Here is a 22,797-nt window from a genome sequence, read left to right as displayed (position 1 = left end):
TCTAATACTGAGCATAGTGATTTGCCTAGAACTATAATTTTTCTCCTTAAGATCACCCTCACTGTTATTACAGGGACTACTTTAGGTCCCACTTTTGATTTTGACTGTTCACTTGCATAAACACACCAAGAGCGGCCTGGATCACTTATGATCTTCAAGTCCGCTTTGCTGGAACTCACACAGGGAACCTTCAGATTGACTTCTCAGTCTGCCCCTCAGGGCACAGAAGCAGAGCCACACATCTGCCATCTGGCTTCGCCTGTACCAGTCATTTCACTCAAATCCTTGAGCCTCCATTGTGCCTATAGGTTCCTTTTAGCCATCTTTCAGGAAGGCAACCTTCGTTCCTTCCCCGGAAAGACTGGCACGAACCGCACAACCAACCAACCAAAGTACCAGGTTTTTCTCGTGGGCTTTTGCTAGCTTCACAGGTCAATCCCAGTTCCTCTGAGCTCTCTGGTAATGACCAGAACCCATACATGCCTCCTTCAGGTGTGACATTCCAGTCAAAGTCTTGGTTAACAAAACCACTATTAATGACTGGTCTTATTGGTTTTATGCAAAGAAACCTTACGTTATCATTATTCATTCCTTCAGAATGCCAAATTCTGGAAGGATCAGGTAGGGAGAAAAATGCAAAGCTTGAAGGAAAATCTTTCTCTTTCTAATACCCATCAAGATGCATCTCTATGCCTTATACCTTCTATTACTAATATCACATAATTTCTTTCCAAAACTTTTACATTTCCATTTATTTTTATAACTTCCCACAGACTTTCTACAATATTCATAAACCTTCTATAGCCTTTTTACCTATCCAGATTTATCCATAATTCTCTTTTAATCCCTGTTCCTTTCCCACACTGGGAAGGACTATACTTAAACTCAGTATCTGGCAGCTAAAAGTCCCTAGATTTGCAGGGACATTTTTTCACCTTTCTGAAGCTTAGACCTTGCAAACACCCTATAAATTAGATGGTCAGCCTTGGACCTCAGTTCATGACCTTCAAAACTAGAGCCATTCTTATCAAAACCAGTTACTCAGAGAATCTGACTGCTGCAGGGTCCACACAGCAATAGCACACAGCTAAGCAGGTTTACAGAAGCAAGAAAGCAGGGCTGCTGATAGGGTCATACAATGTTCTTTGTTCTTCTTAGTTACTTAGTTGTTTACTTCTCTTTATCTTAGTGGCTCAGCAGATGGACTCAGTCCCTCTGACTTGTCCGGGCTTGTCTAAACAGGTCTCTTGCTACATCTCCCCCTTTATCTATTCTGAGGATGGGAGGAGGTCTCCTGAAGATTTAGGGGCATTCCTAATTCTAAGCAGTGCCAGCGGCAGCACATCTGTCCAAGATCATCCAGTCTCCTTCTCAGTGAATAATTTTATATCTCTGGCCAGGGCCTCTCCGAGGGGAGTGGGAGTTTCTGAAGCTCTGTGGCAGTCTGGTCTGGGTCTAAGCCAGGTAGGCTGAGGGCTGTAGGTGCCTGTAACCCTGGTCTTTGTTGCCTGCCAGTGGGCTTTTTCTCTTCCCTTTCAGATACGGATATAGAACAAAATCCAAAACACAGAGTTCCGAAATAACACACAGGCATTCTCTTGCACCAGTGTGTCCACTGGTGCCTCACAGAGACATGCTCCTTCAGGCCCAGTCTCATGGCAGAGACATGCTGCTTCGCCTCAGGCTGAAGCACTCGTCAGCCCCAATTGACCCTTCCTGGGTCCCAGGTGGCAAAGGCATTTTCCCCAACTGGCTACAGGAGACCTTTCCTAGGTCTTACAATACAGGTTTCTGATCAGAAATAGAACCACATGTGAGAAATTTGCTCTTTTCCCACGAAACCAGAAAACAAGTAGTTGAGGTTTCCTTTACTCCAGGTTTAAAACTTTCACATCCTTTATACATATTTCTACTTATCTAGATTTATCTATCATTCTTTTTTACTCTTGGTTCCTCTGCTTAGGCAATCTGATGGCTCTCTGGTCCCGGGAGGTATCTGGTTTCCTGAAGGACCCACTGCTGGGCCACTCTGCTGCAACATTGTCTAATTGTTTAGACAGGTAGGCTACTGGCCTTTTCCAGGGTTCGTAGTCTTGGCTTTGCGGGCTGGATGAGAGCCCGGTGGCCCCTTGTACTAAGACCTCCTTCCCAGTGGGGGGTCCGACTGGGACGGTGACTACTGAGTGTTCGCCCTGGTGTCTACTATAAAGTCAGTGTCCTGGCCCCCGACTTTTACTCTGACTATGGGCTCCTGGGGACCAAGCACAATGGAGCCCGGTCCTCCTCAGTCTTGGCTGAATCCGGCGAGGGCTAATACACTGGGGGCTGGCGCCGGCGGGACTGCCTGACTGTTAGATGGCTCCTCCCGCCGCTTACGGGCTAGACAGTCTCACTTAAGCACACTGATCTTTGTCTATTCATCGCCCTTGGCCCTTTTGTGGCCCCCGTTTTCCTTTGGGAGGAGGCTTCTGGGCGGCAATCAGGATCTTGGCAACCTCCTTCACCCTGCCTACCTTTGGGTCATCCCTATTTACATAAACTTTCTGGGCTATCTCCAATAGCTTGCTCTTATTCTCTCCCTCAAATCCTTCTATCTTCTGAAGCTTCTTTCTAATATCTGAGGCTGCCTAAGTTACAAAGGCTACGTTTACTAATCTTCTATTTTCCTCTGCCTCGGGGTCAAGGGGTGTATATACTCTATATGCTTCCACAAGCCCCTCCAGGAACACTGCTGGGGATTCTTCTCCACCCTGGATGACTTCACTGACCTTACTAAAGTTGGTAGGCTTTCCCGCAGCTTCCCCGAGCGCCCCCATCCAGCCTGGCGACACTGGAGGAGCATGCCCCTTCCCCCGGTAGCACCAGGATCCCAGGCCAGGGGCCGAGAAGGGAGATCAGCCCTTGGGGTTTCTCAGAGAACGGGGGACTCCGATGTTTCCAATTACGTAAGTCACTGGTGGAAAGGGCACATAAACCAGACGGGGAGTTGTCCGCGGAGGGGCATCCGGCGCCGGCAGCACTTCCCGGAGAGACAAAATGGCGGCGTCTCCCATCCCTCCAGTAAGGGGGGGTGTCACTCTTGCTCCATAGGTTTTTCACCCACGGAGCCACAAGTACAGTCACTCTTACAAACACACAGACAAACATCCAAACAAATAACACAGTTCCACGAACACATGGACCATCAGACACGCCCAGCACACAAACTGAAACTAAACGTAGCACAGCGCAGTGTGGGGGAAGGAAAACCTAACGTGACTGGTCACAATCCAAATTACCAAAACCAAATTTCAGAGGGCGGCGTACCGCCTCTGAAAGTCCCTGGGTAGGTCACAGGTGGCGTCCCATGTATTACCTCAGGGGTATTTTCTCTGGAGCACCAAAACCAAAAGAGGATCCCCACCAAATACTTATTCAGCCCGAGCCGCCCGTGTCTCCGACCTGAAACTCCGCTGAGGGAGATCTCTCTGGGCCTCCAAATGTTGCATCCACCACCCGCGAGAACAAATGTCAGAGACTTTCAGGGTTTCAAAGATGTTACTTTATTGGCCAAGTTTAACCTGCACAGGGGCGAACTCTCAAAGTGTCCCGAGACACGGTGCCCGCAGGGGCTGCAAACGAGAGTCACGCCCAGCGCTTACAGCTAAGTCCTTATATAGAGGCAAGCAAGCAAGCGTTGCACAGAAGCAGATGTGGCGGTTAGCTATTGGCTTACAGAGCCCGCATGCGCAGGAACAGGGTCGGGTCTGACTCAACTGAAAGGAAAATTTTGAAACTAAACAGATGGCAACCAACTTACAGGATGTTTGCTAGGGACGCAGGCTCCTCGGGGCTGAGACTGTTTTTCTTGTTCCCAACAGGATCGCTCCAGGGACAGGAGTCTGGGCCAGTAGGCTGGCCTCCTGGAATGTCTAAGGGTCTTTTAAAAATGAGTAAATAGGCCCTGGCTGGTGTAGCTCAGTGGATTGCGCGCGGGCCTGCGAACCACAGGATCGAGATTCGATTCCCAGTCAGGGCACATGCTTAGGTTGCAGGACAGTTCCCTGGAGGGGATGCACGAGAAGCAACCATACATTGATGTTTCTTTCCTCTCTCCTTCCCTTCCCCTCTAAAAAGATAAATAAATAAAATATTTAAAAAGCACTCTTTAAAAAAAAATAAAAATAAAAATGAGTAAATAAAAGGTATTTTCATATTTGAAAAAGAAAAGTTGATCACTGATGAGTATCACAGCATCTCTGTTTTGAAAGCTGTTTGCTTGCGAGCCCTTTGCTGAAGGCGGAATGGAGTCGTGGACCGGAAGTGGGTAGAAATTAGGTAATCCAGCTCACAGCGACATCCTCCTGCGCCCTAGGTGGCCTTCCTGCTTGCACAGGTTTCGCGACCGCAGCACGGCCCGCAGTAGACATGGAGGCACATGAGCTCCAGCTGCTACTCGTGGGTTCTGACAGAAACAGAGAAGCCTATTTAAAGTTGCTCGGGGTGATTTCAAACGGTGGCTGAAATGGTACCAGGAACATGATCACTTTGATGTAACCTGAGTGTCATTCAGGTGTTTGCAGGGGCCCAAGGACTTCACTGACCAAACTCATTGAGATTTTTCTTTATAGAAGAACTCCCGGATGGTGTTCTTGAATCTGATGATGATGAAGACGAAGATGATGAAGTAAGTTGGAGGCTCTTGCCACTACGTAGGAAACTTGTGTCGACTTCTGAGTCTCTTTCTGGCCTGGAAAAGTCAGTGCAGAAATGGAGATTTTTCTGCCTGCTACATTTCTCACAATCCTGTGGGTCGGCTGGCGTTCCGCTGGGTGGTTCGCTGCTGGTCCTGCCTGGGGTGTCATGCGGCTGCCTCTTTCCGTGCCACACTGGCCTCGCGCCCTCCCCGGCCTCTCTCCACGTGGCCCCAATTCCCTGGCAGTCCAGCTTGGACTTCCTTGTCACTGGTCGCTGGGCTCCGAGAGGGAGGCAGTGGAAGCTCCCAGTGGCCCCTGGGCACAGCAGCAGCAGGACGTGGCTCTCGCTGCGTTCTGCTCAGGGTGCGTCCAGGATTGTGGGTCAACAGTTGGACTCCACTGCAGGAGGGCTGGGGGAGGGGTCAGGCCTGAAATCCCTCTGCCGCACAGTGAGGGGGGTCTGCAGCTGGCCTGGGATGCCGCGCCATGGCAGTTGCCGTGTGTGGGACGTCGAAAGGTAGCATTTCTCCAACAGGAGCTTTTTGCCTGGAAGGGGCCTGAGCCTCCACCTCTCTGTCTTCGCTGGGTGGGAATGCCGGGCCGAAGCTCCCAGTGAGGATCTGTGGCATGGGTGTGCGGGCTTGGCTCAGAGCCGGCGGGACTAACCACTCGGCTCTGTTAGTTTGCGGTCCCCTCGATACGGGTTTCCCCAGCCGTGCAGAGCCTGCCTGCCTGGTTCTGCAGAGCGTCAGGGTTCGGAAGTAACGTGGGTGCGTCTCGTGAGGTGGTGTAGAGAAGGGTGCTCGTGGGCTGTCAGCGGTGTTCAGACGACAAAATCCTTCAGACCCAGAGGAGCCACACACAGCGTCCTCACTAGTGCTCCGGCAGTAAATGACATTTACTTCTGTCTTGTGGGGAGTGAACGTCTTGTTCTTCGGCGTTGTGGCCTAGCCATTTGAAAGGTGTGTAAAAGCCAGGTTTCTGTTCACTGGTGTCACCAGTTAAGGCAGCCAGGCCATTTCAGAGCCCTCCACCCCGCAGGACAGCTGTGCTGAGACAGGCCTCCCACCTGCCACTTTCTTCTTGGGCTGTAGGTGGCGCCAGTGCGTGTTCTTGCTCTCCTGGCTTTGTGGGACCCGTGCCACTCTGACCTCAGTGGGGGACCCAGGCCAGCGCCCCCTCTAGGTCCCTCCCTCCAGAAAGGTGGGTCAGAGTGCTGCGGAGACCAGCCCCGGGTCACCAGAGAGTTAGTGGCGGTAAAATCTGGTTTTCAGCTGGGGTCACTTTAGTGACGAAAGGCAGCTACCGACAGGCCGTGAGTGGAAGACTGGCCGTGTTCCCGTGAAACTTTATTTGTGGACTGTAAATTGGATTTCGTACTGTTTTGATATGTCACTAATTTTTTTTTCAAACATCTGAAAATATAAAAGGTATTCTTATCGTGCTGGTCTTGCAGAAACAGGCCTCTTGTCCCTGTCACCGGACAGGGGCCTGGCCTGGAGCGGACCTGCCGCGGGCCCACTGCAGTGTGTGGGTTCTCCCCTTGGCGTCAGAGGGAGTTCACAGCACACGTCCAGGGGACTACGCGTGTGTGTTTATTAAAGCTGGGACAGCGACACAGGCAAGGGCTCGGCACGGGAGAAGCGACGGGCTGGCCCAGGCTGGGCTGCCTGAGCTCACTGGGGAGTTGGAGCAGAGGGGCAGTGGGGACGGTCGCAGGGGATCAGCCTGGGAGGCGCTGCCGCTGCCCACTGCTGCCTGAGGGGTTAGGGGACAAGAGCCTGTGGGGAGAGAAGTGGGGGGAGGGGAGAGAGGAAGGGACTGGCAAGGGCTGCTCCCCAGGAGAGGAGCCTGGGCCCTGAGTCCTTTGTCTCGAGGCTTTTGTTGTTGTTCCACTTCTTTATGCATTCCTTGGTTGATTCTTTTATTTTTAACTTTATTGTTGTTCAATTGCAGTTGTCTGCATGTTCTCCCCCACCCCTCCAAACCCCCTCCCTTGCTTCCACCCTCCCCCTTGGTTTTGTCCATGTGTCCTTTATAGTAGTTCCTGAAAACCCTTCTCCCCACTGTCCCCTCCCCCCTCCCCTCTTGCTATTGTTAGATTGTTCATAATTTCAATGTTTCTGGTTATATTTTGCTTGCTTTTTTCTTGTGTTGATTAGACGAGTTTAACTGGAACATCCAGTTAAAGTTAAAGGTGAGATCACATGGTATTTGTCCCTCACCTCCTGGCTTATTTCCCCTATAGCATCATGCTCTCCAGATCCATCCATGTCTTGAGGCTTTTATCTCCCTCTTGCAGGCAGAATCTTAGGGGAGGTCTCAGGGGAGGGTTTCGCAGACTATTCCTCAGTTCTCCAGGTGTGTCCCTTCAGGGTCATGGTCTCCACTGATTGGTCAGTGGCAGGGGCTGGTCAGTCACTGCGGTTGGCTCTGGCACCACCTGGTTTTGCTGCTTTTCTGGGCCTGGAGCTAAAACACAGCTGAGGCCTAGATGTTATCTCCAGGGAAGAAGAGGTTGCCCTGGTCGGGGGGTCCTTGTTTTCCCAGTTTTGCCCCCTGCTCGGCACTGGGGCCTAGTGACCGGCTGCACCTGGCTGGCGGTCGCGTTGCCGTCATGTTCAGGCGTCCGTCTCAGTGCCATTGTGTTCAGGCGTCCCTCTCAGTGCCCTGGTTCCACTTGCCAAGGAACCTTCCCAGCTTCTGACTATCCTTGCAGCCCGAGAGCCGTGTTTTGCCAGTGAGGAGAAGCCAGCTCTCGGACCCAGTCAGCCTCCTGGGCCTGTGATGAGACACCAGCTCTGTGCCCAGCCCTTCAGCACTGTTTTGAATTGTATTTTTAGTCAGTATGTATTAATTTCAATAACTTTTGGTCATTGTGTCAAAAAGTTGCTCTTACGATCTATTTTCCCCCTTCCTGTGTTACCCCTTTGGGGTTTGTTTTGTTGCTATTAACACTTTTATTTTTGTATTACATGGGGAAATTAATTTGGTTCAGCTTTTCTGTTTAATGATAGAAATTCAGCTCTTGTAAATTTCCCTATAGAAGTAATTATAGTCTATAAGTGGAGGAATATGGAGATCTTTTAATTTTCTGGACTTTTTTGCAACTCTGCAGAGGGTAGTGTTTGAAAAGTACTTGTCATGGTAACTCCAGTTTTCAGAAGGTTCCTGGAAGGGGTTTAGTTGGGAAACTATAAGGAAAGGACCTGTCGTCTGGGGCCCTGCCTGGACTCTGTGATGAACCCAGGTCAGCAGACCCTGGACTGTCCCCCTCACCACCTTGACCCTTCACCGCAGAGCACTGGCCGGGTCCACTGGTCTATTGCATGCAGCTTCCACCGAGGGCAGGTGCTACTTTTAAAATTAGAAAGAAAGAAAGTGAAAGATGCTTAGACTAAAGGAAAATTTCCCAAAATCATTTCAGCAAGTAGCCCTGTTGTTGGAATGTGGCTGCCACGCCCCAGGGCAACACCTTCAATGGAGGTGGCACAGTGGTTTTCGGAGCCTCAGAGTCATCTGTCGTGTTGCTCAGCAATATGAACTACTGTTTTCATTTAATATTTAGAACCAAAGCACAGATAGTGGAGCCATTGTTTTCGGTTGGCACTTCGGGCCTCCCGGGATGTACCGGCTGTGCCGGGAGGGGCCAGAGGCCAGGGCGTCCTGCCTGCTCCACCTCACGCGAGCTGGAGCCTGCGCACTCGTGGTCTCGGCCGCCCGTCTAGCTCTACTGGGCACTCTCCAGGGCACCGCCAGGTGCAAGATCTAATGTCTTCTCTCTAATTTCTAAAAATGGAACGACTCATTCTGATTGTTAACACCTAGTTATGACTGAGTAGGCATACATTCATGTGCCAGAATTAAAAAATTTAAACCTGGAGCTAGAAACGTTTCCTTCTGCCTTGTAGATTGTCCAGGATATAACGTCAAATGGAAAAAGGCAGCTGCAAAGTAATGTGCCCAGTACGATTCTGCTTCAGAAAAGGTAAACATATAAACACACATCCTTATGGATTATGAAATACATGTGTGCTTATAAAGCCGTGGAGCGGAAAGGCGCGAAAGCCACTCCCTCGTTGTTGACACTGGAAGCTGCGTCAGTGGGACAGGCGACAGGGAGGGGGAGGTGTGGGTGGGAGGTGAAGCGAGGCTGGCCTGCTGGGCGTGGGTGGGATGGAAAGTGAGAAGTGACAGGGCACAAGGGGCTAGTGGACAGAAGTCAGGTGCTGAGCACTGTTGTCCAGGGGTGTCCACACTTCTGGCGTCTGTGCCACATTGGAAGAAGAGTTGTTTCAGTCCACACATTAAATACATCACAACACTTAGTCACAAAAAAATCTCTCATCATGTTTGAAGTAAACTTACGACTTAGTGGGGGACCACAGTCCCAGCCACCCTGGGTGGCACCCGGCTGTAGGTCGCGCGCCCTTGTTGTACAAACGGGGCAAAGGTGGAGCTGAGTGGCCGAAAGAGCACACGGGGAGGGAGAGGATGGCGCAGTTCTTGTGTGCGGCTCTGTGCTCACATCCGACCACGAGCACGAGAGGAGCTGGGTGGTAGTGAGACAGGGAGTTCTTGTTTTGTTTTAATTTGAGAGGGACCTGAGCTTGTTAAAATGCTGATGGGAAGGATCTGTGCCCTGGCCAGGTGGCTCAGCAGGTTGAAACATCATCCCTACACCAACAGGTTGGGGGTTCATTCCTTGGTTAGGGCACACAGATAGGTTGTAGGTTCAATCCCCAGTCAGGGTGCGTATAAGAGGCAACCCATCGATGTCCCTCTCATATCAATGTATCTGCCTCTCTTTCTCTCTCTAAAATTAATACACGTATCCTCGGGTGAGGATTGAAAAAAAACTCTAGCTTTAAATAAAAATGGTGATGGGAAGGATCCAGGAGAGAGCAGGGGGCTGACTGTTCAAGGCAGGAGGGGAGAGCGAGGGCAGGGTTTTCATTATTTTCTAAATTGCACCCTATACCCTCTTGGCCCACAAGTTCCAAACCCATTTAAACCTCCAGAGAGATAGAACCATCATCACATGAGCTCGGACACACGTGAGAACAGACTCAATGTACAGCTGCAGCCTCGGGATTCGAGCACATCCCGTCTAGTGCAGTGAAGAAACGGAGCATTTAATGCAATATATGTTTGTTTTAACCATAGGCAGCACCTTCCCAAAGGAGCCCTGATCCCAATGTTCTCGCTTCGAAGGGCTCGGGTTTCCTCACTCCCGGTTGAGGCCAGCCTCCTGTGTCAGCCCGTAAGTGGCTCTGCGTGGAGATGAAAGGCCTTCCTGTGCTGTTCCGGAGACTGATTGTAGGACAAATATTCTCCCCTCTTAGCAAAGTAGGATTAAATGCCAGGTGAAATCAGCCGTGGGCATTCACTTGCTGGTGTCCCTGAGGTGACAGTCACATGCTCAGCAGCTTCCTTCTCGCTGACTTCTCATGTCTGAGTCTTTCATGTCTTCACTGGGTGAACATCTGAGGGCCTTGGGACAGCGTTATTCTAGTAGATAGTGAGGAAGGGGTGCAGGAGAAATCTAAGAGGGGCGGTGGTTTTACAATACACTAGTTGGTCTCAAATGATACCTCATTTAACTGGCACATAATACCCTGCAACTGTGCTCTGTTACGTAAGACACAGTGAAGTCAGTTGTTGACATCTGGGAAACAGAGGGAAAGATAGCGTCCATCATATTTCTGGGTTTTATTTGCAGTTTCGCCCTTGGCACAGATCCCTCCCTTCCGGGAGTCAGCGAGCTTTCTGATAAGTCAGGTTCAAGTTTTCCAGCACCTTTTCATATCCATGGCACAGGCAGAGGTAAAGAAAGCAGGTCCTCCGAGCTCCCCTTTTTTAAATCAGTGATCCATCCTTAAAAAATAAGACAAAGATATTATAAACAAATTTTTTCTTTTATATTTTATTTTGGAATGAATGAGTCTTAAATTTTTAAATGGTAACAGTTTCAGAGAAGTTTTTAAGACTCAGGAGAGTTTGTTTTTAATCATAAAAATACTTTGAGAACATGTTACATATAAACTATAAAATAATATAAAATATTTTAATATAAACAACAAACCATGTAAATATGAAAATGAATTGCATGAAATGCTCCATTTCTTCACCGCGCTAGATGAGATGTGCTCCAACCCCGAAGCTGCGGCTACGGTTAGCCCGTTCTCCGTGTCATGTCCGAGCTTCTGTGATGATGTCGAACAGAACGATTAGGGTGCTCTGAGCCTGCTTCTGCAGAGGAAAAAGAAAAACTTCAAGATTTCGAAATGCTCATTACTGGACAATAACGAAGGGTACAAATTACAGCAGATATAACCAAAGATTGCGAGGAACAGCGCAGTGGAATTGTTGAGAAAATGCAGCCAGGAGAACCCAGGAGACATGGGATGTGCAGGCACTCCTGAAATCAGCCGTCACAGCCGGGTCGCCCCCGTCACGTGGCCTCCAGAAAACTTCGCTCCACGTAGGAGACTGAAAAAGACACATCTTGTTGCACTAAAATAATCACGTATGATGTTATATTATACAATTATAATAAACACATAGATGGATTGTGTTATGTGTTGCGCACAATAGTCACATATTGTTGTGAGCGTGGTTTGGCCATCTCAGGCCCTGCACCGGTCTGGAGGCCCCACAGTTCCCCAGACCACACCCTGAGGACCGTGGGTCTCCAGGTTTGTTACATATGATGCTCCTGAATTCGGGTCTGAAACTTTTCTCTTCGTTACATAGCAATGCTGGTTTTTCATCTGTGCCTTGGGGCCGAAGTTTGTCTCATCAGCTCTTCTGCCCCCGCCCCCTGCACCTGGCCCCAGAACGTTGGGGAATCTTCTGAGAAAGGAAGCCGGCCAGGTGCGGGCAGGGGTCTGGCTGGCGGCTGGGTCTGCCATTGACCGCCTCCCCGCCCCCAAACCAAGTGGCTGCAGTAAACTCAGACCCAGTGACCTTCTCATGAGGTCGACTGGACACAGGAAGACTAGACTTTCCTTTCTCTTAATCATGTTTCCTGAAGCATCACTTGTTCCTTTCACAAAGCTCCATATCACTAATTTTCAAGGTCAAACTCAATACGATGCTCTCTTCAGAGGCGTTTGCCATACAAGGCCCTGGGTGGAGACAGTGTCCGCAGAAAGGGCAGCCTCGGGCAGTAGAGCCAAACCTGGCTTCACTGAGGATACTCGACATCAAAGCACTCGGCTTGCCGAGCCCTGCAAGCCCAGGGTGAATGTCAGCCCCCAGTGTATTGTCACAGTGAAGGCACCGTCGTGGTCATCAGCACACTGGCACTGTTGACCCTCGAGCCCCGTGCCTGGCGTGCAGAACCACCTCAACTACCATGCCTCTCCACCTGGCATCCCACTGTGCTCTGGTTCTGGGAAAGCCTGGGCGCCGGAGAGGAGCCCAGGTAAGGATGCAGCCTCAGGTGTTTACAGTGGAGTCTGTTCATAGAAAGTCTGTGGTTCGGCGAGGCAAACAGATCAGAAGACAGCTGTCCCTGAAAAGATACTTAGTTACAGTTCCCAAGAGGCGGGGCAGGCCACATCCTGGGGGCCGTGCAGGGACGCACCAGGGTCAGCCGAGAAGTGGAGGGAGAGGAAGGACAGTGTGGCCAACAGCCTTCGTTGTGGCTTCTGTGGGAGAGGATCGGGCGAGGCGGGGGAGCGGGCTGGGGGTCGGCTGGTGTGAGTGAGTTCAGTGGGCCCTGGGTGACGGCTGCCCCTGGCTGGCTGACGCCTGGTCCTGGGTGGTCAGGGCAGGTGGGCAATGGCCTGGAGCACATGTCTGGTGGCTGGGGCATGGGCCCTGAATCAGCTGGTTGGCCTCTGACACCTGTGCTCCCGAGTGAGTTGTTGACTGTCCCTAAGAACTGGCCAGCCTGGGAGAAGTCCTTCCAGGGTCAGGAAGGCCCCAGAAGTCAGTGTCAGAATAGAGAAAAATGAAAGACCAGGTAATCCACGAGGCTCCCAGAGCCCGGCCTGCCGAACTTTCTGGCCCCACCTCCCTCTTCTCCCAGAAATGGACTCTGCAAGCAGGAAGAAGCTCAGGGACCTTGCGTGGTCTCAGATCTTCCCTGTGGTTTTTCCTTCGTCCTTCATTCACCCCACCATTGCTGCTGCCAGGTTCTCGGTCAGGGACGATCACTGCCACCCTCATATCTGGTCGTGAGATTCACACTGAGCCACTTCATGGTCACTCCAGCTGTTAAAGGCCAAAGCCTCTCCAAAGGAACTTTTGTTTAAAAACTTGGCCAGTCAGAGAGCGTTAGAGTTGTTCAGGTCCAGCTGTTGGGGACAGAGAGGTGGGCTCCCCTGCTGAGGCGCACCAGGAGCCAGGAGTGGGGGCGACACCAGCCAAGGGCAGTTCACTGTGGCCTCAGTGTGGGGCACACAGTGCCGGACAGACGGCGGTCAGCGGGAGACAAGCAGGCAAGGTGGTCTGGAGCCAGACTGCGGAAAATGGAGACGCACTGACCATTTGTGGGCCAGGGCTCGGGCGTGGGGGTGTGAACAGAGCTGCACCTCAGGGAGGCTAATCTGGGGCTAGTGTCCATCGTACCTGAAGATCCGGAAAGCTCAAACGCTCAGCAGTGCTTCCAGTGTGCAGGATCAGGCCAAGAGCTTCCAAGCTTCCTTCCATGGGCTCCTCAGACCCCCTCTGCCAAGAGGGTTCTATCATTTGCCCTGTTTTGTGGCTGAGAAACCAGTTGAGAGAGGTTCAGAAACGCGTCTGAGATTCAAACCCAGGCTGGTGTCAGCCCCGCTTCCTCCGCAGGCAGTGGGGTCGGACCTGGCCGATGGTGGGGAGACGGTCTGCAGGGGCTCCCGGAGGGGAGAATGCGCAGGAATGAGTGTCTGACAGGGCATGTCCTCAGGCACTGACCGCTGGAACCTCGGACCCCGGAGAGCTGGCAGGGGGGCAATGCCTTGGGGATGGGGGGCATGACATGGGCAGGGGGAGACTGATTTTATGTGGGAGGTACACGCCATTATCTGGCTGGAACAGAAGATGGTGGGACCTAGAACCAGCCTGTTTCTCACCAGGCTCCTGTCCAGTGCCCCCCACCATGGTTGAGTGCTTGGCCAGGGCCTCCTTTCTCCTCAGCCACCTTCATGCATAAGCTGTGAGGCAGTTGACCCATCAGGTGCACGTCCAAAGACCCAACCACACGCTTCTCCCCGTGAGTCACTCTGCCGGGCCCCCCTGGGGTCAACTTGCTTGGCCGGGTGCGGAGACGCTTTAATTCCATTACCTAATTGGCAAAGCACCGTCTGTCTGAGGCCTGCACTGCTTGCTGGGCCTTTCCACTATTCAACCATGTCCATAAAAAAAAAAAAGAAGTGTTCCCAATTAAAACTTCTGCTTTCTCCTGGTTCTAAATTCGTTTATTTCTGGAACACGGCTCCTGTGCTCTCAGACCATGACTGGGAGGAACCACCCCACAGGCTGACTCACGGCACCAGCCTCGTTTCCACGGTGGTTTCTATGGGAACAGACCACGGCTGAAAACAAGGTGAGGGCTCCCAGATACCTGGTGATTCTCAGGCATTTACAGACCTTATTTGCACAACATCTGTTTCCATGGAAACAGGTGCAGAAATGGCTGACCAGTGCTCTACAGGAAACTTTTTCTTATCTAATTTTTTACAAATACCAGAGCAGTGCGTGGCTTTTTCCTATTAACACCGATTTTTGGAATAATAGTACTTTCTTGCAGTGGGACATGTATATTTCTAATTTTGACCTAATTGATACATCCTTATACTTATGTGCATTCTGCCCTATTTCACTGTATAATTTTTCTGTGACAAGCTTGTTTTTGCTTACCCAATCACATCATTCACTTGCTGTTCAAAGACGAAACACTTAGTGTCTTGGGTCCGGAAATGTGACTTGGGGGAAAAAAGAGCAGGTGACCCACCATCCCTTCCAACCTCAGAATCCAAGACCTCGGTGTCCCAGGTAGTAAGTGAGACCCTTGCCTGCGTCACCGTGACTGGGTTGTAGGGACTCAGGATTTGTGTCCCTGAGGGTATGTTTTAGTCTGTATCTAAATTCTGTGTGCCACATGTGATGAATGTATAAAACGCTGAGTGTGAGTTCTCTATAAAGCATAGAAATAGGAGCAATTTTCAGTTAATAGTGAACGAAATGAGTGATGCTCATTTTCACAGAAGGACAGAAACTACAAAACAGGCATTCATTAGCAGTTGTGAGTCACGGTGCGTTGAACCTCGGCTGTGGGGCGCTACTAAGGGCAGTCACACGGGTGCGAATCGGATCGATGAAGAAGGGCAAAGCAGAGCGAGTTCGCCTGCAGTGGGAAGACGCAGAAGGAGAATGAGAGCTGACACTGCTCCGTGGCGGGCACTCTCCCGAGCGTCAGTTACGCAACTCAGGCAGCAGCAATCCTGTGCTACTTTTCGGCATTGATTTTGATGTTCTCTTGCGTGATTGATTCATCTTTTTTTTTAGATGCCATTTATTCACACTGCCTTTTATTCTCCACTAGTGAACCGAAGGTGCCACCAGGGCAGGGACAGTGTCCGCTTTGTTCTGCAGGCCTCCCCACTGCGTGGCCATGGCACACTCTGGCTGTTGACGAGGATCCGCAGGGCAGAGGCGCAGGGCAGACTTCGGGGCGGAGCCCTGACCACTTCTCTCCTCGGAGTCTTCCCCCAGAGCCGGGTGAGCAGGCAGATTCGCCCGGTTCAGCTCCGGAGACTTTTCACCAATTGCACACAGCAGTGTAACCGCCTCTCAGCTCATTAGAAGCCCTCAAGTCCTCGCCCTGGTTTTCAAGTTTGTGTCAGTGGAACCACTCAGGTTGAGGTTCTCTGAGTCCTGCTCGGTTGCTTCATGGTTGTGAGCGTACCACTAGCCTTTGCTAACTGATACAAAACCCCCAAATCCTGGTGGCTTCAAAAAGCAACAGCCGTTTCCTCCTGATTCCGTGGGTCTGCTGAGCAGCTCCCTCAGCTGGTTTCACCCCGCCCCACCCGACTCCCCTGGCTGCCTCCAGCTGGGAAGGTCCGAGGGGGCCTCCCACTTGGTCTGGCAGGTGGGCCTCTCCCCTCCTGTGGGTTTGCAGGGCATCTTTCTAGTACCATCCTCACCCAGAGGGCGGAGGCCCCAGAACACTCAGGGCCTCATTTGTGCCACGTCCTACTGGTCAAGGTCCCTACCAGATTGAAGAGGTAAGGAAATAACTCCACCCCCACGTGGGAGGCCGCTCCACTTTGCAGAGGGGCATGTGTGGGGGTGGTTTGTGGCTGTTCCTCCACCGACCAGACTGAGACTCAGCTCAGAGCAAACCCTTTTAGAACAACCTTTGCATACGCAACAAGTAACATTTTGTGGTTTCACACACACACAAAAAAACCCTAAGAAGTAGTTTACAATTGAAGTGAGAGTTCTCGCAATCCAAGTGGACTGTGTTTCCACCTAAGCTTTATTTACCAAGTGGGAAAACCCGCTGCCTATTTCAGCCTGAATCTCATCCTATACTGGTCTTACCAGTGTCTACCCTCAGTCCCTACTTTCAGAAACTGTGTGTTTTTCTAACCTCCAGACAGTAGTGTTGTAAGGAGAAAATGAAGTAGTCGGTATAAAAGCCGAGCAGGGAGCTGGTGCAGAAACTCTGTTCGGTCGGCGGTAGCTTTTCTGTTCCCTCCTGCTGCACCCAAGTCAGTTGAGCTCTGGGACTCACGAGCTTCGCTAAGTGGGTTTTCTGACTCATCAATACAACAAACACTTGTTAAGCGCCCATCGTATTCCGGGGACTGCTCCAGGTCCTCGCTGATTTTTCTGTCTACTTGTTCCACCAGCTCCTGAACGAGGAGTGCAGAACTCTCCCATTGTATTGTAGCTCTGCCCATTTTCCTGTTAGTTCCATCAGTGGTGGAGTTCTTTGTTTTAAGCATGTGGATTTGTCATTGCTGTATCGTCCCCCAGTGTTGGCCCCTCTGTCATTATGAAGTAGCCCCTTGGTCTCCAGGGACATCCAGAGTGCATGCTGCGTGCCAGGTGTCAATGCAGGCGCCCACTCTCCAATGCCGGCTGACCCTGCCTCACAGTGCATTTTTGTTTCCTTCAGCCTGTGCCTCAGAAATTAAAGTGCTTCTCTGAAGATGGGACATAGCTGGAGTCTGCTTTCTTACCCATTCTGACGATCTCTGCCTTCGACTACAATGTTTCTTTAGGGCAGTGACGTTTTTCAAGTTTTATGGAGGTATCATTTACATACCGTGAAGTTCATCTATTTGAAGTGTGTGTTTCAATGCTTGTTAGCACACTGACGCAGCTGCACCGAGAACCCCACAGTTTCATCTGAGAGCATTTCCAGCACTTCAGAATGGCTCCCGTGCCCCTTTGCAGTCAGTCCCCGTCTTCCCCTCCCCACCACGCTCAAGCAGCTAGCAAGCTGTGCTCTGTGTAGATTTACCTCTTCTGACCATTTCACGTAGGATGTAGTCTTTTGCATGTGGTGGCTTCCCCTGAGTATGATGTTTCTGAGGTTTAACGATATTACAGCGTGTACAGTGGTTCGTTTCTTTTTACTGCGAATAGTTCCATTATAAGCATCTGCCACTTTTTGCTTATCCATTCACTGGTCGGAAGGCATTTGCTTTGTTTCCACCTTCTTTGGCTGCTATAAATAACGCATCTCTGAACATCTGTCCACAAGTCTTTGTGTGGCCATCCACCTTCGTTCCTCTGGGTGAAGTACCCAGGAGTGGAATTCTTGGGGGTATGGTGAGGTTATGTTTAACTTTTAAAGAAACAGGCAGACTTTTTTTCCAGAATGGCTGTGCTTATTTTTGTATCCCCACCTGCAGTTAGGAAGGTTCCGATTTCTCTACCTTCCCACCAAAGTCTGTTATTATCTGTCGTTTTAACCGGAGCCGTCCTAGTGGCTGTGAAGAGATTAATGCACTGTTTTGAACATGGAGTTCCCCGAAACTAAGGATGCTGAGCCGGTTTGCATGTGCTCACCAGTCGTATTAGCTTCCTGGGGCTAATGCAACAATGTGCCTCAAACTGGGTGGCTTGCAGCGACGGGAGCTTGCTGTCTCACGGTTCTGGAAGCTGGAAGTCTGACCTTAAGGTGGTCGAGAGCCGTGATCTGTCTGTGCTCTCGGGGAGAGCCTGCTTCATGCCATTCCCTCAGCTCCTGGGGTTGCTGGCCCCCTCCTTGCAGCCATACAGCTCCCCACTCTGCCCCTCTCGGCACGGGGCATTTTTGCCTAGTGTGTCTTTACATCATCTTGTTGTAAGGACACCAGTCATGGTAGATGAACGCTCCGCCCTACTTCATTGTGACCTGATCTTAACTAATGACACCTGCAAAAACCCTTGTTTTCTGTTAAGGTCACATTCTGAGGTGTTGGAGTTAGGACTTCAACACATCTTTCCAACAGACACGGTCCAGGGCACACCACTGGCCATTTGTACCCTGGTGTGAGCCACCTACTCACGCCTTTTGTCCGTTTCTGAAATTGGGTTGTTTGTCTTCTTACTGAGTCGTCAGGGTTCTTCATATGCTCTGTGGGCAAGTCCTTTTTCTGATACATGATTTGTGAATATTTTCCAATGTGTGGCTTGTCTTTTCACTTTCTGAAAGGTGTGTTTTGAAACATGAAAGTGTTTTATTTTGGTGAAGTCTAATTTATCTTTTTTTCCTGTTACAATTTGTGCTGCTGTTGCTGTATCTAAGGATCCTGGCCCAACCCAGAGTTCATCAGCTTTGGCACTAGGGCATTTTGGGCCAATGACTCTTTGGTGCAGGGGCCGTCCCATGCACTGTAGAATGTTTAACAGCATCCCTGGCCTCTGCTCCTTAGATGCCAGTACCCTGCACCCCGCTCCAAAGCTGGAATAACCAAATATGTCTCCAGACATTGCTGAATGCCCCCCGGGAGGCAGAACCAACCCCAGCCGAAAACCAGGGCCTAAGTCAGCCCTGCAGAGATTTGCTCCTGTGTTTCCCTGCAAGAGTTTCATAGCTTTAGCTCTTAACTTCGACCCAGGACGGTTTTCGCATGGGGGTGAGACGAGATCTGAGTTTACCTGTTGGCATGGCGTACCCAGTTGCCCAGCAGCTTCACCGCGTGGTGAAGAGACTGTGCTCTGATCAGGGGATTACTCTGTCGGACGGCACGTGCATGGGAAATTCATCGGCCGTAAAGGTGAGCGTTGGTTTCTCGTCACTCAATCTGTATGTGTGTCTTTATTCTGGGGCCCCATGATCTTAGTTACTGTAACTTTACAGTGGGTTTCGAAATAACGAGTCCGCCAGCCTTGTTCTTGTTCAGAGTGGTCTACCAGTCGCTCACAGTGTGATAGGCGGCCTGGTTGGGCTTCATGCTGCTGTTTGCTCTCCCCTTGCTGTTGACCTCCTCTGTGTGCTGCTCCGCTCATCCTGCCTTCTTTTGTGTTAAACACATATTTTTAATGCACCATGTTAACTACTCATCTTTTTAGCTGTATTTGCCCTTTTCCTTTTTTTTTAAGTCGGTGCTAGGGATCACGTATGCATCCTTTATCACAGTCCACTTCGAGTTGATACTGATTGGTTTCTGGTGAAGCAGAAGACCTTTGCCCCAGCGTGGCTCCGTTTCTCTTCCTCTTTCGTGCTCTCATTGCCATTTACTCTATGCCTATATTTATTATCAAGCCAGTGTCAAAAGTTTTAGCTTTAAACAGTCAGGCGTCTTAAAGAAACTCAAGAAAAGAGAACATCTGTGTACCCAGCCACACGTCCGCCACTCCCCTTGCTCCCCGTCTCTGCCCGTGCGGTGTCACCCTCCGAGGTCACCTCCCGTCAGCCCAAAGCACCACCACCAGCATCTGGTCATTCAGGCCTGTTAACCACAAATCTGGAATTGTCTCCATTTCACCTTCATTTTGAAGGAAACTTTCACCGGAGCCAGGCCTCTTGGTCTATAGGTTTTTCTCCGACACTGTGAGTGTGTCATTCTGGTGTCTTCTGGCTTCCATTGTCCCCACCTGTCATTTTCCACTGTTTCCCTGCTGTTCTCCTGTCACTCAGGTTTTCTCCTTGTCTTTGGCTCCCAGCAGTCTGATGTGCCCGGTGTGGTTTTCTTTGTACTTATCCTTTTTAGGGTTCATGGGGCTTCTTGGGTTTCTATAGTACAATTTTTCACCAAATTTGGGAAGTGTCCATCAATTCTTTACTCGTGTACTTTCTTCTGCCCCTTTCTCTCTTTCTTCTCCCTGCAGTCCAACCACATGTTAGAATTTTGTCTGCCGGCTCTCTGAGGTTCTCTTCATTTCTCTTCAGTGTCCTTTTCTCCATTCCCTGAGCCCGTTGCTTCCTGTCGATCCATCTCCTGATTAACTTATGCGTTTTCTCCCCACCACCGCCCAGCAGAATGCACTGACATCTCCTGCCAGTTACCACCTGCTCAGCTCATGAACCCCGCCCCCTCCTCGGCTCCTTGCCACAGAGCCCGTTTCCCAACTGAGACTTCCTGGTTTTCACTCATTTATAGCATATTTTTCTATTAATTCTTGGGAACATCTTTCTTAACTGTTTAAACATTTCGGTAGTAGGTGCTTTCAAGTCGTTGCTAAATCCAACATCTGGGCCCACACAAAGCTAGTTCTCCTGGCTCCTTTGTTTTTTCTGGGTACCTTTCTGTTTCTTGGCCGTGTCCAGTGATGCCTTTGTTTGAAGAGCAGGGATAGTAGCCCTGATCGGTGTGGTTCAGTTGGTTGGGCATTATCCCACAAAGTAAAAGGTTGCCGGTTCGATTCCTAGTCGGGACACCTGCCTGGGTTCAGGACCCAGTTGGGGGTGTATGAGAGGCAACCAGCTGATGCTTCTCACATCAGTGTTTCTCTTCCTCCCTTCCCTTCTCTCTAAAGATAAATAAATAAAAACTACTTTATTGAAAAAAGAAAGAAAAGCAGACGTAGTAGGTAAGGGAGTGATTCTGGGTTATGCTGTGTCCTCCTGGGCGGTGGGGCTTTGTCTGGTGAGCAGTTAGCTTGCCTGCTGTCTGCGAACACGCTCCCCTCTGCAGTTTGCTGGGGTGGAAGGAGGGAGAAGATGGACCCCCTCCGAAGGCAAAAGGAGGGGAGGGAGGCTGTTCTGTACAGACTTCCAGTAACAGCCAGCCTCTGAGGTTTTTCCCAAGAAACCAGATTCAAATTCCTACTGCCCCCCATTGCTCCCCACTGTGCCCCAGGAGCTTGAGAAACACTGAGAAATTCTTACTTTTCAAATCTGCTTCATCCATGTTCTCGCAGGACATTGAGGTTCGCTCATCGAATGATAGTTTTTCCTTAGGACATTCCTGGCGGCGTGTAAGAAAGTGCCTTTCTTGTGCCAGGGGTGCGTTTGCAGTTCTGGGGGGCAGTTTCTCGTTGGCCTCTACTCAGTCAGGGGTGAGGGGGCACACTTTGTCCCTGAGACCGCCTTTCCGCTGAGCGCCCCCAGCTGAGCACAGTCACGTGACCCCTGTTTAGAAGGAACACCAGGTGTCTCCACGCTGCTGTGAGGGTGGCCTTCGCCCTCCGTGCCCCCAGGGCTCCCAGGGCTCCCAGGGCTCCCACTGCCGGTCCCTCCCGCCCCGCCCCCTGGAGCCTGCCAGTCCCCTCAGACTCCGTGCTGCGTATTTTAAAGAGCCTGGCTCTTCAGAGGGCAGCTTTGCTGTCACCACCTTGCGTCTCGCTCTTTTCACATAGGCTTCACAGTGTCAGCAAGCAAGGTGAGCAGCCAAAGCAACGGGTTAGATCAGAAGGGTCGTTCCTCTGGTTCCCATCACCTGGGCCTTTACCGAGCCAGGCCCGCCTGCCAGAGCGGCCTCCTTCCTCCTCCCCCCACCCCCACCCCCCGCCCGGGTGTTGCTCGTGGGGCAGCTGCTGTCTAGGACAACTTCAGAGCTTCCCGGTGCATCCCCCAAGGACCCAGGACCTGCTCTGTCCCCAGCCCCCAGCCCTGGGCAGGGACACCCAGAGAGGGAAGGGGTTCCACCCCACTAGGGGAGGCCTCTTGGCCATGTGGCGCCCCCCGTCACCCTGGCCCACCCGATCCCTCCCATGCGGAGTGCTTCTCCCTTCGGGTCACAGAGAGGGAGGTTTACAACTCAGTGTTCTAAGGGGTCTCAAATTTAAACTGTGGGTAGCAGCCTTGTGATTATTTCATGTGGAGAACGTACTCGATACTTTCACTTGTCACGTGTAAAGCCCCCTGAATCCATTCTACCCTCCACATTCTTTCTATCTGTAAGAATCTGAGTTTTCAAACGCATTTAGTGGCTCACCTTAGTTTTGTGTTCAGGCCAATGGCTTGGAATCTGGTTTGTCTGGAGTATTATGTATCGAAAGCTTCCAGTTAAGGATCTTGTGTCATAAGATCGCCGAGCTGCGGGGGAAGCCTCGTGTGAGAACATCTACATTCGTCTCACCTCGGGTGCCTTTTTATGAGGCGTTCTTGGTTTCCCGCGGTGACCAAGGTCTGCCTGCCGTAATCCGATGCATGCTGCTAAAGTGCATGCAAACCGGTCATTCGGTCCTGTTCCTTCCAACAATGGCATTTAAAACCCCACCCTACGGAGGTGTTTGTTCTTGAAGTATTTCCTTATTCATCACCTCCTTCCTTCCCTAAGGAGACTTCAAAATGTGTTTTGTTTGGAATTCACAAGCAGCTGGTGGGGGGGCGGGGGTTAGTTAGGGTGGCTGGTGTCGGTTTCACACAGGCCTCTGGGCCCCGGGCATCAACACTCCTGAGTGAGGCGAGAAAGCCCTGCCTGCTCACACTGGGGCCACGAAACTGAAGTGGCTGCCTCTGTCCCAGCTTGAATGCATAAGCTGTAAGTGCCACCAGGCGCACCCGGGATTGCCCTAGCAGAGTTCTGGGTCATCCTTGGGTGTTCTGATCCACTTGGCCAGAGGGATCGGCCGTGTCCCTGGTGGGCCCTGTGCCCACTTGTCCACCTCCCCTTGCGGTTTCCTCCGCCTTCCCATCCACGGAGAGGTTCCCAGGTGTCACTGGAGCGAATAGCATCGAACTGAGCTCCTGCTTCTCTTTGTTACACTGCGCTTTCCAGCCCAGCCGGCTCAGCTCAGTCGG

The 22,797-nt window shown here is 51.1% G+C and overlaps 1 protein-coding gene and 1 long non-coding RNA gene across 3 annotated transcripts in view; one reads left to right on the top strand and one right to left on the bottom strand.

Annotated features, from left to right (window-relative positions):
- ARMC9 (armadillo repeat containing 9) overlaps positions 1-22,797 on the top strand; it is a 106,859-nt gene that overhangs the window by 52,174 nt on the left and 31,888 nt on the right. For both annotated transcript variants that reach the window (XM_037063547.1, XM_037063546.1), the window contains exon 19: positions 4,611-4,666. In XM_037063547.1, the coding sequence (XP_036919442.1) occupies positions 4,611-4,666 (56 nt within the window). The remainder of the gene's footprint in view (positions 1-4,610; positions 4,667-22,797) is intronic.
- On the bottom strand, positions 10,477-22,186 carry LOC118999159 (uncharacterized). Its single transcript, XR_005069050.1, has 4 exons — positions 21,989-22,186; positions 13,257-13,392; positions 10,762-10,928; positions 10,477-10,553 (listed from the first exon to the last, which is right to left on the bottom strand). It is a non-coding gene; the product is annotated as an uncharacterized LOC118999159 (long non-coding RNA).

The sequence above is a fragment of the Sturnira hondurensis genome, unplaced genomic scaffold (genome assembly GCF_014824575.4).
Source record: "Sturnira hondurensis isolate 20B ecotype Veracruz unplaced genomic scaffold, ASM1482457v3 Scaffold0014615, whole genome shotgun sequence".
Taxonomy (NCBI): Eukaryota; Metazoa; Chordata; class Mammalia; order Chiroptera; family Phyllostomidae; genus Sturnira; species Sturnira hondurensis.
This window is presented reverse-complemented; position numbering and strand designations above follow the sequence as displayed.